Genomic DNA, 15,789 nt, shown 5'->3' on the forward strand with positions numbered 1-15,789 from the left:
GGGGTGTATTGGTTCGTTCACATGATTGGGAGTTTGCCGCCGATGGGCTTCGACGCACGCAAGACGCCTGCCTTGAGAAAGCTAGAACTCCATCCACGCCTCCGTGAGGAACATGCGTCACATCTGTAAACTTTTGCAACCGACAGTTGGCCACCCACCGTGGCTTGATCTCAAGTACACAGCGAGTTTGCTGCGATGCACGGTCGACTTTGAATCTAATATTTTTCGGCAGGAGATTCGTCGTTGGCAAGGTAGTCGGCAGATTCTGTGTTTTGTTCTCTTGCGATGCAGCTTGGTCACTCCTGAACCGCTCGTTAGAGGGGGAGGAATAGGGAAACTTGTTATGCGCCTCGCGGTGTACCTTTGCCGGACGAGGCCACAATCCGGACCACCTCCCCGGAATAACAAGATGGCCAAGGCGAACGTTCGCTCCTCAGACCTGTCGATCTCATGCATCATGGTGACAATCGAGGACAACAAACCAAGTCCCCCTTTCTGGCCCGAGTTTATGCAAGGTATATTGCTAACCAAACATTGCAGCAGGGCGTGCTACACCTTCTTGAAGGCACCTGCGAACAAGCAACACATGCCTTGACCAGCGTGCTCTCGGTCGGGTCGCGCCCGGCTGGTCAGACATGAACGTCGTCTCGGTCCATACGTACATATTGATACGGTGCACGAGACACAGGAGCAAAGCCAGCAATCGCGGGCATCCGATGTCTGGGCGTGGAGTGAGCCTGATCGGCGGCACAAAAGGGGCGGCAGACCTGCCACGATGTCAGACAAAGAGGGGGGGGGGGGCGGTTTGTATATTCCTTCTTCCCCCACTTGCCGCTTGTTCTAGATGTCATTTTCGGCCGTCTGGCTGGTATTCGATGTGATGCTCTGTTGCATGGAGCGGTGATCTCAGCCACGCTCACCTGGGAGTCTCCATGTGGAAGGAATTTCCTGGTATGAGGCTTAAGCTTAGGGAAGACGGGGCTGATGTAGTCCTGCCTGGCTCGCAGCAATGACTGACAAAGCGGGACTGCAGATTGCAAGCTTGCGCATCCTACCTTTGGGGCATATTCTGGCCTCTGGATATGGGTTACCGAGTTGTCGGAGATGATATTTGGCAGGATTTGATGACGAACTGCATTGACAAAGGTCTGCGTTTTGGACAGATCGCTTGGCATGCTTTCGACCTACCCAGGTAGTAACAGTACTTTGGCTGGGGTTTCTATCATGAACGTGGGTTCATGTGGGTGCGTTGTGTCACTCAATGTAAATTCCATATTCGCTACGTTTGGCATGATATCGTCAACGTCGTAAATCTTGACCTCCACCTCGACAGTTTTTGCTCCCTTCATCCATACTTGCTATCATTCCTGGTCCATTCAGCCGTCTTCCGATAAGTCCTTAAAGATACTGCGTAAATCCATAGTTCGTGAGATGTCCTGCGTCAAAATTGTATGGGTTCGCTCCATACTGCGGGAACAATGTCGGATCATGCGACCTTCCATTGACGCCCACAAAGCCCCCACCGATGCCGCTCGCGGTGGCCGTCGATGCAACCTTACCGTTCATAAGACGATTGATAAATTCAGTGACCTCCTTGAGGAAGCAACTCGCTGCGATAATCTTGAAGCTTTGCATGGTGGCGCGGTTGTCGTGCTCGTCATCTTCGAGGCCTACCTGCAAGCATGCCCACGAGAACTCCAACGCACGCAGGTTTGGTGCCAGTGCCCGCTCGAGGGGATCATCCACGCTTGACGTCGAAGCCGATCCAGGAGGCATGGGCTGCGCATCCTCCTCGGTCTCCCGGGTACGCTGTCGTATATTGGCAACAAGAGTCTCGGACACGCGCTCAAACGTCTCCTTGAGCTTCTTCGAGTTGTCGGCCTGCCGTCGCGTCTGCGCCCCTGTCTTGCTGAAAATGAAGCCACAAAAGACCTCGACTTCTGTCAACATCCTCAGGTGGCTGTCCGAGTATTCGTACATGGCATTGTGTACAGCATCCTCATACCTACGTCTGTCAGCGAATCATGCAGTACATGAGAAGGCTTTATGAGGGTTGACTTACATGTTTCGAAGCGCCCAGGCTTCAGCTTTCCAGTGTTCCCAGGAAATCCTGCCGACCCCGGGAGCATGCTCCGACAGTTTCTTCTCCATCATGCCGATGAATTGCTCCCAAACAGTTGGACCTTCCGTTGTGACAGGGCGTCGGACGTCTTGATCCCACATGCGCTTTTCGTCAATGTTGCGGTAAAGGCGGCCAAGGATCTTGCCCGACCGATAAAACTTGTGCGCCGGCCGGAAAGCATCCTCTTCCTCGTCCTCGCCGCCGTAAAAAGAGGCAGACGGCTTTTCGACAAAGTCAATCTGCTGCCGGTCGACGTACTGGGTGGGAGGAGCCGGAGCAAAGCTGTGGGCTGTTAGCTCGCTGTACCTGACTACGAAAGGAGACAAGAAAGGAATCAAGAAGCGAAACGGGGACACCTACAAGTCGGGGCGGATTCTGTTGGTTTTTGGCATGGCCTGCATGTCCACAGGAATGCCCGTCTTGGAGAAATCAACCGCAGTGGAGTGCATCTCGGCAAAAATGATACAGTCTGCATCCAAAGTGCCCTCCTCTTTTTGGTCTGCCAAGATGAGATGTTTCGTGGCAATCATGCCGAGCACGTCGGACTTCATAAAGTTGACGAAGAAACCAGCCATGTCGTCCCGCGTGACTTGGCGGTTCAGCTCCGTTGGTGTGATCCGAGGATAGTCGGCGGGGGCGAAAAAGCGCTTCGGGCGTGCCTGTCGATCCCAGATGATGTTGTACAGATCGCCGTCGAGGTCGCCACCGCTAAGCTGGCTCGGCAGGTCTCGCTCGCCATGTTGGCTGAAGACGATGCAGTTCCTCAAGTCTCGCAATGGATGTCCCACGGGCGGCGTCCGCATCCTCACCCATTGAATGTCGCCTGGGTGGAGAGCAGGGGACCGGGTTACAAGAATGTTTCCATCGCTAAGAGTACTGTCAATTGGCAGAGAGCCGTTGTAGCGCGAGTCGTAGCACACGTAAACCTCGCCTTCGGAAAGGAACCCAGTCTCATCCATGATTCCGAACAAAGTCACGCCTTGAGGCACGGGGATCCTCGCCTTGTGTTTCAGCAGGCGGAGCTCTCTAAGCACCACGGCCTCCACAGTGCACCGCAGGAAGTCATCGCGCCTGTAGTTGATACCATACTTGTCGAGCGTCTTGATGAATGTCGAGAGGTAAAATGCTGAGCCGATGCCCTGGAGCTGCAGAAAGGCCCCGGTGTTCCACGCATCAGCCGTAACGGCGCGGAGTCGTTCCAGCTCTCGCTTCTGCAGGCTGAAGAACCACTCGTCTCGGACGCCCATGTCCTCAAGGATTTTGATCATTTGCCGGTTGAGCACCATCCTGAGTGGGCGAGACGCAGCGCCGCAGATGCCCAGATTGTCCAAGTCGGTACTTGGGAACTTGAGCATGGATTCCTGGCGAATATTCATCACGCGGCCAGGGAGTCTCGAGTCCAACGAAAGCATCCCCTTGACGCCTCCCCAACGGATCTGCAGACAAGTTGGCAGAGATTCCATGCGGGGCAGGTGAGGCCAGATGGTCTCCAACGCGTCCCTCGAGATTGTTCCGACTCCGTCACTGAAGACACGGTTGCCGTATTTGACGTCGGGTATAAACTGGCAGACGATGCCGTGGTCGACGAGGGACACTGATGAGGTTGTTTCTGAGAATGCTTGTCCGATCCTTGCGGCGCACTTGGCCGGGATCCTGATATGCTCAAAGTCGCCAAGAGACTTGATGATGTTGACGTAGGACTGAAGCTGACCCGTCTTGTCAACAAAGGGTGCAGAAAACCAGGCTGAGTGAGAGCGCAATGAAGAGTGAGAGAAACCGAGAAAAGAGTAGACGCGACCAGCAATTTGAATGCCGCTCTGTAACACTCTGCGGAATCGGTTGTAGATGTGGTCGTTGGAGACTTTGGCCGAGAGGAAAATATCGTCGCCATTTTCGTCACAAAATTGGACTCGCATGAAATATTCAGCGTGATCGGGGAACTTGCGGAGAATTCGATTCATCGGCTCATACGCGGGGCCATGAAGGGTAATCCTGGTGGGCGTGACGTTGGCTTTGAAGACCCAGGCGTAGTTTTTATTCGATGTGTGCTTGAAAGCCGTCATGGCTGCTTCTTTTCGGGTGCGAGCCTCCTTCTTGAGGAGGTGGGCCATCAAAGCCACAGGATCCAGGTCACTGGGCTCCATGCCTGGGTACGGATATGGAATGTCCTGGTATAGACTCTTCATCGCCTCGGCAGAAACAGGGTCGTGCGGCTGTTGGGCTATCCTGGCTGTGCTGAATGCCTGGCGAATGCAGAAGAGGAGCGAGTCGGCAACGTGCGGGTGCAGGTAGTTGTTCGACGCCAGTGCTTGTGTTAGGAATAACAGGCGGAAAGGAACGATTCGCTTCCTTTCGCACTCGGACAGATTGGCCTGGAACCTCAGGTTTGCGGTCTCAAAGTCTTCGAGGTACTTGGTGGGCTCTCGTGTCAGGGGCAGATCCTCATGCACCATGGGGAAGAGCTGCCGATGTCTCAATTGGCTCACGAGACAAATGAAGTGTTTGGATTCGCAGGCAAACTGGTACACCAAGCAGCTCGCAACGTACTTTTGGTGATGACGCATGGCGGGTATATACGTGTAGCGGTCTAGAACGCGGTACCGGGATCTGCTGCCACCTCTGACATCAAGTGCGGCCATGCTGTCGTCGAGGCTGTTGCTGAGGAAAATGCGGGGGGCTTCGCGGAGGACTGCCGTTAGAGTTGCGGCCTTTGAATCGTGGATCAGATGGGTGATTGTTTCGTAGGCAAAGTGGAGGATGACGGCGCTGTCGGGGAAGCGAGCGAGTAGCGTCTTGTTGGCAAAGCGAACGTGACCAGGAGCATCGAACCAACATTGCTCAACAAAGGTCAGACTCTTGGTCGGATTCACGAGCGAGAGGTGGCCGCATGCCAGCCCTGAGGCCTCGAAGACCATGTCTTGGTGAGTGTCATCCTCGGGGGCTTTGCCGTTGCGTAGGCGTACGCCCTGGCGCATTTGGAGGCTCTTGATCAAGAAAGGGTCTGGGGCTTCGTTTCGAAGAGACGCATAGACATGGCAACGCATGAGGGTGAGGCGCGCCAGATCCCGTCGCCCAGCAATTCTGTGAGCGGACAAGGGGTTTGCTACCGGGCCGGCGCCGGCGACTTTGCCATGGCGCTGGAGAAACTTGTGGCCATCAGACTTGTCGAGGAAAGCAATGAAGGCGGTTTTCTGGGCGCGGTTCTTGGTGCACTGCCAATCGAGGATGCCCAGGGCGTTCATGTATGGCGTAAGCTGCGTGTGCAAGCTCCGGTCGCTGAGATCCACGGGCACGTTTGACAAGAAGACCTCCATGATGGCGGGTTAAGGCGTATGGATTGCCGAACGTTGTTGCGAGGGCGATGTCACGCGATGCCCCATGAAGAACGACGCTGGGAGGGAGGGAGAGCTTGAGGTCCGTCCGTCACGGCAGTGTCACCCATGGAGTGACTGGTATCTTGAAGACAAGTGACGCCGCCCCGTTTCGCGCGACGATGGAAGAGACAAGAAGTTTGGACGCTGAGGTTCTCTGAGAATCTCCATCAGGGCTTCCGTACGTTATGCGGGAGGCCGATGAAAGGTGGTCGGCGGCAGCGTCGGATTGGCTGGCAACGGTAGCGCACCGCAGGGATTGGACCGCGCAGTTGGCGATACTCCTGGGCGACAAGCCAACTGCCCTCTATTGGAGGATGTGCCCTCTATTGGCGGATGTGTTGGGATTGTGCTTGGCGATCTGGTGTGGTGTTTGCTGGGTGACGCAGGCGAGCTCAAGCGAAGCTGCAAAGTCGTGAACGCGCACAATCTCGTCACGTCAGGTGCTGCCGGGCGGGACATGTTTGAGGAAAGCGCGACCCACCCTGGCCCTTGCCTTGGTCTTTTTGTCCCATGTGGGTCATTTCTGTTTGTGCTTCAGAGCCAAACGTCGACCGCTATACATTGGTATTGGATTCAATCCATCGCCATATCTTTGCTAATTTGATTCTAGGATCTTCTTCCTAACGTACGATCATCTGTCTGGAAAAATGCTGTAAAATGACACTAGGTGTGGGCCGCCAAAATGGCACTGTACTGACAGAAGCTGCTGTCCTGGCGTCAGTATACGATCAAGACATTCGATGACAGACGAATTTGAATACAGAGCCTCATCTGTTCGAACACCTACCCACAAGCCAATGCTGCTGTAGCTGGCAAACACAAGCATGCACCCGCCCGTCGGCCGTGCAGCCGCCGAATACCGCTCCACCCTCTCGGCAAAAGTGGAGCCCACGTGCCGCCCTCTGTCTTTCTCCAAGGCCTCGTCTCCGTACTTCACCGTGCGGCCTCCGAAGCAGGCCGGTGCACCGCCAGATCTCTCGCTAACATGGTAGCGTCGTTTTCATGACTAACCGGGTCATTTCGACTTCTCAAGTGCCGAATGGACCGCATTGAAGCGCAACCCATGGCATCCACTACAACGTCACACCGTACGCCTTGGCGTCACCTCGTCAATCAGCACACGGGCCGCGCCGATCCGTTTGATGTCGAGGTGCAGCTGCTGTGGCACCGAATCTCATTTGGTCCCTCGTTCCTTGCCGGCGGCACTGCCTCGTTGGGATCGCCGGGACGCGTCACGTCGTGAGCCGTCTTCTCGTAGTACAGCCTTAGCAAGGGGGGGACCAAAAAGCCACACTCATTAGAGGTGAGCTCACTTAAGGCGTCGCCGACTATGTAGTAAGTCGAATTCATAGTATTTGATTGTTATGCGATGTGTTAGGAGTTCCGAAGTGAGGAGTCTTTCTGGGGATACCTCTGTTTGGCGGATTGGCGTGCGGCTCCATCTGTTCCCCCCTTGGCAGGTCAAATATCGACAGAGGAAAGGGAGTGTCAGGATGCTTCTTGTCATTTCTGTGGTATTTGGTAGTTGAATCAACGGCTACTCGCTCCTTACCACGTTCTCTAAGCCATGCAACCTCGCAAAAGAAAATCATAAAGCTTCACCAACCAAGCTGCAATTTGCGCTGTAGTCTTGAAAAAGCTGTCCCATGCCCTGTCTGTCCTTGTGTCCCTAAACTCCTTGACTGGCAGAACCCCCCGCCTGCTGATGCTCGTTGTACGCCTTCGATCCCCATGAACCAACCATGTTTACGAAAAGTCCACGCCACAGCCCTCACGACCAGCGCGGGGCATTGACGATGATGGCCAGCAGCGAGCCGGAGATGAGGCCTGTCACGGGAAGAGTCAAGAACCAACCGGCATAGATCCAAAGGACCATGCGCCAGTTGATGGCGCGCCAGTCGCCGTTGCAGAGGCCGACGCCGACGGTGGCGCCGGTGAGGCACTGGGTCGTGGAGATGGGCAGCTTGAGGCGGGTGGCGAGGATAATGGTGACGACGGAGCCGAGCTCGATGGAGAAGCCTCGCGTCGGCGACTGCAGCGTCAGGCGGTTGCCGAGGTTGCGCATAATGTTGTAGCCGTAGGTCCAGATGCCGATGACGATGCCGCCGCCGCCAAAGGCGAGGATCCACAGCGGGACCTGGGCCTTATCGGCGGGCGGGATGAAGCCCTTTTGCCAAATCTCGAAAATGGTGGCGTAGGGCCCGATGGCGTTGGACACGTCGTTGGCGCCGTGCACGAACGAGGCCGAGCACGCCGTCATGATCTGCAGGAACGTGAAGAGAAACTCGGTGCGGTTGTCGTAGTGCGTCGCGCGCGCGTGGATCTCCTCGAGGTCGCCGCCGATGGCGCCCTTGTCGTTCTGCGAGCCGACGACGTCCTTGTCGACGCCGTGCAGCAGCGCGTACTTGACGTACCAGAACAGCACGGGCTTGGTGTTCCACTTGCCCTCGGGCTTGGGGCCGACGAGGCTCTTGTGCTCGGGCATGGCCTCGGGCTCCGACGCGGCAGCGAGCGCCGCCGTCGAGCCAATGGCCTTCTCGCCGGCGACGGTGGGCTGGGCGGCCTCGACGTCGACGTCGCCCCCGGCGACACCATCGGCGCGACGGGCGGCGAGCTGCTCGGGTGTCAGGCGGCCGGCGTAGAAGTTGCGGATGGGGCCCTGGAAGTTGGCGGGCGCGGGAGGCACCTCGCCGCGGCGGAGAAGGAAGGGCCCCTTGAACATGTGGTACCACTTCATCTCCCAATCCTCGCGAATGACGACACGGTACAGCCAGGGGCACAGAAAGGTGGCGATCAGGAGACCCCAGGCGCTGCCGGCGGCGACGATGACACCGGGAATCTCCTGGTCGGTGAGGTTGATCTCGTACGAGCCGCCCTTCCAGATGAGCAGCATGGTAATGAGCATGCCGGTGATGGCAAAGTAGATGGGCACGACAAAGAGGCCCTTCATGGCAGGGTTCGTCCTCAGCAGGACAGCGTACTTTGTGATGGAGAAGATGATGGCACCGAAGATGGCGGACAGGCAGGGGGCGATGATCCAAGCCATGAAGACCTGGACGACACCAGTGCTGATGACGTTGGTGCCGCCGCCGGAGCCGACCCAGAGAATGTTCTTCGCGCCGACACTGGCGACGCCCATGCCGATGACACCGCCGAGGATGGAGTGGGTGGTGGAGACGGGAAAGCCGACCTTGGTGGCGAAGGTCAGGTAGAGGGAAGAGGCGACGACGGCGCAGACCATGCCCAGCATGAGGACGGCGGGGTCATCGTTGTACTGCTCCGTGTCGACAATCTTGGTGCGGATCGTGTCGGCAACGCGAGCACCAACACCCATGGCGCCGGCAAACTCCATGACGGAGGCGGCACACATGGCGTAGAGGTAGGAGATGGACCTCGAAGCGACGGACGTCGCCCATGAGTTGGCAACATCGTTGGCACCTGGACAGAATTAACATGAGCAGACTGTAGTGGCAAAGAAAGACAGCAGAAAAAACATACCAATGTTCCACGCATCGAGGAAAGCAAAGATGGTGCCAAAGGCAAAAAGATAGTCGTACTGAGGAAGGGCAGCCATGGCGATGGTTGTCGTCGTCCAGAGACGATGGCTGAGGGAAGAGAGAAAGGGTGTTGTAAGACCAGGACGGAGACTGAGGGCCACGAGAGAAAGGGGGAGACAAGAGAGAGGGACACAGGAGAAATTATATATCAAGGCGTACCATTGTGGGTAGATCCGATTTCCTCGTGCTGCGAGCGTTCCTAGAGTCTTGGCTTGAGAAGGTGGCGGCGAAGGTGAGTGCGAGTTTGCGTTGGTGGGGGAGCCCAAAAGGGTGCGAAGCAGGTAGACCGCCTGGCCGGGTGTCGTGTGGGTGTGGCTCCAGCAAAGTTGGGCGGTGGCCGATGTTACCTCTGCAGTTCGAAGCTACTTCCTTACTACCCATGAGCAAAGCTCCTGAAGCTCCTGCGGGTTCTTCGCCCTGAGTGGGCTAAGGAAAGATCTTCAACAAGCTGACAAGATGGGCGCCGACAGTCGAAACGTTCTTGGTATGTGGGGGGGAGGTGGCCTCCTCCAAGGCCAGAAGGGGTGTGCATCCAGGCATTGGCTGCCAAGTGACTGGCGTACTTTGGATCAAGCCGAATGGATGGTGGTCGGGGACGGTCGACCAAACCGGGCCTGGTTGCCAAGAGCCGTCTATCTCGGACGCCAGGGAACATGACAAGGTGGTGCTCTGTTTTGTGCTGTCTACAGTTGAGACTAGAGAGTCTCCAGGATCAACCGACTATCGTGGCAACATGGAGGTCACAGAATGAGCAACCAGGGAATCGATCGCCGGGCCCCGAGGCCAAGGCGAGACGCTGGCAACCATGGTGATTATGATTAGCATGAGCTTTGATGGCCGTGGCGGCACTTTGCACAGCACGACAGGTCCCGTCTTAACCTGAGTGGCTGGACGAGTCAGCGCCGCCCCCGTCCTTGTTGACAGGCACAAAGAGAGTTGGGACGACGTCAAGGTAAAGGTTAACAACGAAGCTTATTGCGGCTGGCGCAGCGATCAAACAAGAATTGGCCGACAATACGACGCTGGTGATCTATATTTATGATCATGGCCTCAACTTGAAGATGCCAAGAGTTACAGTCGAGGGGAAAATCAATTCTTGACATGGCTCTCAGCCAGTCAAGCAGATGGCAAAAGGGCAATGGAAAAGTCAATCATCATTTTCCGTGCCAGTAACAATGCCTTGATGCTAAGGTGTACATGTAAAAGTACTAGGTGGAGTTGCGTTAGGATGGATGGGGGCTCCCGATGCAACTGGTCGCTCTCTCGACCAGTCTTGCCAGTGCCTCCCACACGATCAACCCATGCATCCGAATCATTAAGCTTATCCCCGTAAGATGCCACCTGGTCTCCTCGTTGACTGGTCACTCCACCTGGAGTATCGATTCGGCCACAGCGAGGCGGCTCCACGCTGGGCGAGTCTCTCTGAAACGCAATCGCAACCGTCGATGCGTGATGAAGACAAATCAACAGCACCGATCGTCCCTTGTTCTTCCGAGGCATGAAGTTGTATGTGTCGCGTGAGCGATTACCTGATGTGAGCTGCCGCCGACGTGCTCTCTCCCCTCCCTGCCAGCCCTGCTTCGCCTTGGAGGGGGGATGAGGATCTCTTGGCCCCGAGAGGCTAGGACTCTGACCCGCAGGCTCGCATGCAGATGGACTTGGGGACCTGTACATGGTACATGATGTAAGAAAGGGGTGGGTATAGCGAGAGGCTTGTGAATGAAATCAGGTCATCTTGAGCGCCAGAGCCGCCGCCATCAATGTCTGCTTCGAGCCAACTGGTTTGGACGGGAGGCCTATAGTACATGGTACAATACGAGTAGGCGGGAGTACAGTGGGTGAGGCGAGAGTGCAGTGGGTGAGGCGAGAAGACAGTGGATGAGGCCTGTGGGTTGCTTCCTCTGGGGCGCCTGGGGGGTGCGTGGAATGCGTCAGTGGGCTCCAGGGGACTTTCCAGCGTGGGTGTCCACTGCGGTGGATGATGGACAGGGGATCGAGCTTCCTGCTCTTCCTGCTCTTCCTGCCAAGAGCGGGCCGAACCCCACACTGCCAAAGCCCAAAACTTGCATCAATTTTGGTGTCCAATCATCTACTGCCATTCCCACACGTGTGTGATCTCTTCGTTGAAACGAGTCCAGAGGTCCCCTGCTCTGCCTGCCTACACACTTCTAGAAACGGCACAGTCCATGGAGAAACAGCCAATGACATGACCGTAATCGCCCACGAGCCAGAGCTGCTGGTGATCGAGCAAAATGCACACACGACCACTTACGAATTCGGGCCAACTTTTTTTTTTTTTTTTTTTTTTTTTCTTTTTTTCTCCCGTTCGTGTCGCCTCGGACCAGAACAGATGGCTCGGGACTCATGCCCGTTTTTGCATCTTGATCGTCGTGTTTTTTCCGACCGAGGCAATGAGGCACGTGGTCACCTCCCTTGCTCCCTCCTCAACGGTGGCCGCCCAGCCATCGCGGGCTGACGACATCTACCATCTCAATCTGGCCATGCCGTTGTCTCTGGCTCGTTCCTCGACGAGAAGGGCCCGTGCCTCAACTTATAGACCACATCACCGTAATGTCGCCCGGCCTGGCAAACAACAACTACCGCTCCTGGCGAAACGCGCCCTGCCAGCAGCCCCAGCACCATCGCGACGATCCGCAGTCTCGCACGCTTGACCCCATGCCGGGCCTAGCGGATAGGCAGTTGCTTCTCCTTTGCGGCCTCCCATCCCGCAGCGTCAAGCTCATGGTTCGACGCTGTGACAACTAGGGTCTCTCTCGTTTGGGCCAGAGTCAATGTGATACGTCCCGCCTGTCAAAAGGGCGGCGGCACCCGCACGCCAAGACTGGTTTCGTCTCTCCCATCTTGCATCGACATGATAATTCAGTTGCATGCCGTGTTCCTATCGCGACACCATCAGCGAGGACAGATGACCCGCTGCGCCGCCTTCTCGGATGCGTCCGAGGCCTGACGATCAGCCCATGCCAGCCAAGCGCATTCAAGCTTCCCAGACGACCCCTTCCCTTAATGGTCCGCACCTTACCCCTCCGACATGTACCTAAGGTACCTTACCCTGGGGCATGGATGGTAAGCTACGGGGAGCCGTTTCATGTGCGCTCCTTGCCCATCCCAGCTATTGATTTGGGGTACATTGAGTAGACGTCTGAGATGGGAGGTGGCGAACACGACTCGCCGTGATGCCCTTTACGGCCTGCAGGAGATATGCCGAGCGATATGACAAGACGTCGAGGGGGCGGTCATGTATTTGGGTCATATATGTGCGAGTCCTTGATGTGTATGTGGGCCAAGAGAGGTGTGAGAGAATGTATTGTTGACCGGTTATCGTAAGGATCCGCTGTGCTTGATGCGATTTGAGATACACCTTGCACCTGCTTCCGAAGCATGTGATTTGTGTTCTACATGGCATCGTATTTTCTTATGCCAGCTCGACGGATCAGACTGGCTGCGTCTTGAGGTCCAGAATTATCGCGCCGGCACTGAAAGTAAATATTCGAGCAGAATTGAAGGCAGCGTTGAACAAGCGAATAAATCAAGCATCACGCGCCGTGAAGCTCTGTGATGTCTGCATTCGGATATGGTCACGTGAGGTGTCGTGGGAATCTCGTCACATCGAGCTGACTGATCACATGACAGCGAGTGTCGTTCTCGCGTCAATCCTGAAGTGGATCCTGATCCAACGCGACACGCGCTTCGCTTGTCGGCACTGGCCTCCATCCATGGGCAGGGCCATCCGCGGGGACCTTGCTTCGACCTCCAGCCCCTCATCGCCCATCGCCAACCGCCCGCTGTCGTCGGCGAATCGACTCGACAGATACCGCAGCATGTCCGAATTCACTGGTCCGTTTTGAACTCTTCTTTCACGCTTGCTTGAACATGCACTAATATTTCCGCATCTCTAGAGGCAGACACGATTCGGATCCTCGTTGCGACGGACAATCATGTCGGCTATGAAGAGCGGGACCCAATACGCAAGGATGACAGTTGGCGGACTTTTGACGAGATTATGGAGATGGCAAAGAAGGAAGATGTCAGCATCATTGCTCCTTCGCACCATCTTTTCTTCACTGGCTGACTTGTCCAGGTCGACATGGTCCTCCTTGGAGGCGACCTCTTCCACGACAATAAACCGTCTCGAAAGTCCATGTACCAGGTCATGCGCACCCTCCGAAGAAACTGTCTCGGCATGAAGCCTTGCGAGCTCGAATTCCTGAGCGACGCAAACGAAGTCTTCGAAGGCGCATTCCCCCACGTCAACTACGAAGACCCCGACATCAACATCTCCATCCCCGTCTTCTCGATCCACGGCAACCACGACGACCCCAGCGGCGACGGCCACTTCTGCTCTCTCGACCTTTTGCAGGTGGCCGGCCTGGTCAACTATTTCGGACGCATCGCCGAGGCCGACAACATCGAGGCGAAGCCGGTGCTGCTGCAAAAGGGGCAGACGAAACTGGCTCTCTACGGCCTCAGCAACGTCCGCGACGAGCGCATGTTCAGGACCTTTCGCGATCACAAGGTCAAGTGGTTCCGACCTAACGTTCAACAGACTGACTGGTTCAACCTCTTGACCGTCCACCAGAACCATCACGCCCACACCGCCACGTCCTACCTGCCCGAGAATGTCCTGCCTGACTTTATGGACCTGGTCGTCTGGGGCCACGAGCATGAATGCCTCATCGACCCCTCGCAAAACCCCGAGACGGGGTTCCACGTCATGCAGCCCGGCTCTTCCGTGGCCACCTCCCTTGTCGCTGGAGAGGCTGTGCCCAAGCACGTTGCTGTCGTCAGCATCACGGGCAAGGACTTCAAGATCAAGAAACTGCCTCTGAAGACGGTCCGCCCTTTCGTCACCAAGGACATTGTCTTGGCCACGGACAAAAGATTCAAGGGCGTCGACAAGATGAAGGACAATCGCCAAGAGTTGACAAAGCGGCTGATGAAGGTCGTGGACGACATGATCGAGCAGGCCAACGCCGACTGGCTCGCCATTCAGGACGAGGATGAAGACGCGGAGGAAGCCCCGCCGCTTCCCCTGATTCGCCTCAAAGTCGAGTACACTGCGCCCGAAGGCGGTCAGTACGACTGCGAGAACCCGCAGCGCTTCTCCAACCGCTTTGTTGGCAAGGTCGCCAATACCAACGACGTCGTCTACTTCCATCGCAAAAAGACGACGGCCTCTCGTGCGTACCTTTTGAAGCCGGCCCCTTTCCCCTTCCCCTTCCATTCGAGACTAACCCCATCATAGGAGGCAAACAGACGGCCGAACTGCCGGAAGGCATCGATGAGAATTTGGGCCTCGATACGGTCAAGGTGGAAGCGCTCGTGCAGGAGTTCCTCGCTGCGCAGTCGCTCAAGATTCTTCCTCAGGCGCCCTTTGGCGATGCAGTGAACCAGTTCGTCAACAAGGACGACAAGCATGCCATGGAGAGCTTTGTCAGCGACTCACTGGCCAGCCAAGTGAAGCAGATGCTGAACCTGGACTCGGATGACGAGGACCTCGACAGCGCCATGGAGAAGATCAGAGCAACCATGGACAGCAAGTTCTCAAAGGGCCTCCTGAAGATGGCGTCACGGCGGACCTACAAGGCCAAGCCCGAGGAATGGGACTCGGACTTGGACGGTCACTGGGAGGACCAGCCGGAGGCTCTCGAGGTGACTCGGGCGGGAACCGGACGTGGGCCCGTGCAAGGGCAAGACGACGACGCCATGGAGCTCTCGGAAGAGGAGGCGCCTGTGAAGAAAGCACCGGCGAAAAGGGGCGCGGCCAAGACGGCCAAGGCTCCTGCGGCAAAGAAGGCCCCGGCGAAGAAGGCACCGGCCAAAAAAGCGCCTGCTCGAGGTCGAGGCAAGAAGGCGGTCAGCGAGGATGAGGATGAGGACGAGGACGAGGACGTTGTCATGGACGATGACCCTTTCGCCGATGATCCCGCGCCTCAACCCAAGCGAGCGCAGCGTTCGCAGCCTGCGAGGGCGCCTGCCAAGGGACGGCAGACCAAGCTCAACTTCTCGCAAGCGGCCGCGTCACAGAAGGCGGTTGAGATCAGCGATGATGAGATATCGGGGGATGACGACTTTGAGCCGGCGCCACCCACGACGCGGTCCCGTCGGAGGTGAGCTGGTGCCGGGACTTGACAGAGTCGATGGGGCGAAGCATTTTGCACGGCGTTCTCATGATATCCAGCTAGTTTTTGGCCACCACGATTTTTTTTTCATCTTTTTTTTGCTCCTGCAACGTGCGGCGTAACATGCATCGCCTTGCATCGTTTGATGTTTTCTCGGCGTCGGCCGACCCAAAGCCGCGGTGCTCAGCGCATGCTTTCACAATCCCTTTCTTAGGTACCTACATTGTGTCGACGGGCATGGGATGTGCCAGCCCCTGGAAATTGTGCCCATGTTTCTTTGTCCTCTGCCGACTTTTTCAACCAACCTGTTCTTGAAACCTCTGGCAAATGACGGCGCTGACGGGCTTTGAACACGCGCAAGACCTGTGCGTCGCCGCAGACTGACTGGGCTCCAGTTCGTCCCGGGCCAATATATTGGAGGAAGGGAACGCGACGAAGCTTGTGAAGACGTTGTCGGGATGACAATTCAATAGACACTTTGGACCCTACGAAGGTTGCACCTCGAGATACAACAGCACAGCCAGCACGCCAGCACGCCAGCACGCCAGCACGCCAGCACGCCAGCACGCCAGCACGCCAGCACGCCAGCACGCCAG

General features: G+C 56.6%; 3 protein-coding genes across 3 annotated transcripts; 1 reads left to right on the top strand and 2 right to left on the bottom strand.

The window, feature by feature from the left end:
• Positions 1 to 1,398: 1,398 nt before the first annotated feature.
• VDAG_07629 (RNA-dependent RNA polymerase) lies at positions 1,399 to 5,436 on the bottom strand (the record flags this gene model as incomplete). Its single annotated transcript, XM_009656534.1, has 3 exons — positions 1,399 to 2,011; positions 2,063 to 2,428; positions 2,483 to 5,436. 3 exons carry the CDS (start codon positions 5,434 to 5,436, stop codon positions 1,399 to 1,401), a joined length of 3,933 nt encoding a protein of 1,310 aa, XP_009654829.1.
• Positions 5,437 to 7,267: 1,831 nt separating this feature from the next.
• On the bottom strand, positions 7,268 to 9,070 carry VDAG_07630 (phosphate-repressible phosphate permease; the record flags this gene model as incomplete). The annotated part of the gene is made up of 2 exons (XM_009656535.1): positions 7,268 to 8,934; positions 8,995 to 9,070. The coding sequence occupies 2 exons, from the start codon at positions 9,068 to 9,070 to the stop codon at positions 7,268 to 7,270; spliced, it is 1,743 nt and encodes a 580-aa protein (XP_009654830.1).
• Positions 9,071 to 12,787: 3,717 nt separating this feature from the next.
• Positions 12,788 to 15,185, top strand: VDAG_07631 (double-strand break repair protein mus-23; the record flags this gene model as incomplete). The annotated part of the gene is made up of 4 exons (XM_009656536.1): positions 12,788 to 12,908; positions 12,971 to 13,098; positions 13,153 to 14,251; positions 14,317 to 15,185. The coding sequence occupies 4 exons, from the start codon at positions 12,788 to 12,790 to the stop codon at positions 15,183 to 15,185; spliced, it is 2,217 nt and encodes a 738-aa protein (XP_009654831.1).
• Between the last annotated feature and the right edge of the window lie 604 nt (positions 15,186 to 15,789).

The sequence above is a fragment of the Verticillium dahliae genome, genomic scaffold (genome assembly GCF_000150675.1).
Source record: "Verticillium dahliae VdLs.17 supercont1.17 genomic scaffold, whole genome shotgun sequence".
NCBI lineage: Eukaryota > Fungi > Ascomycota > Sordariomycetes > Glomerellales > Plectosphaerellaceae > Verticillium > Verticillium dahliae.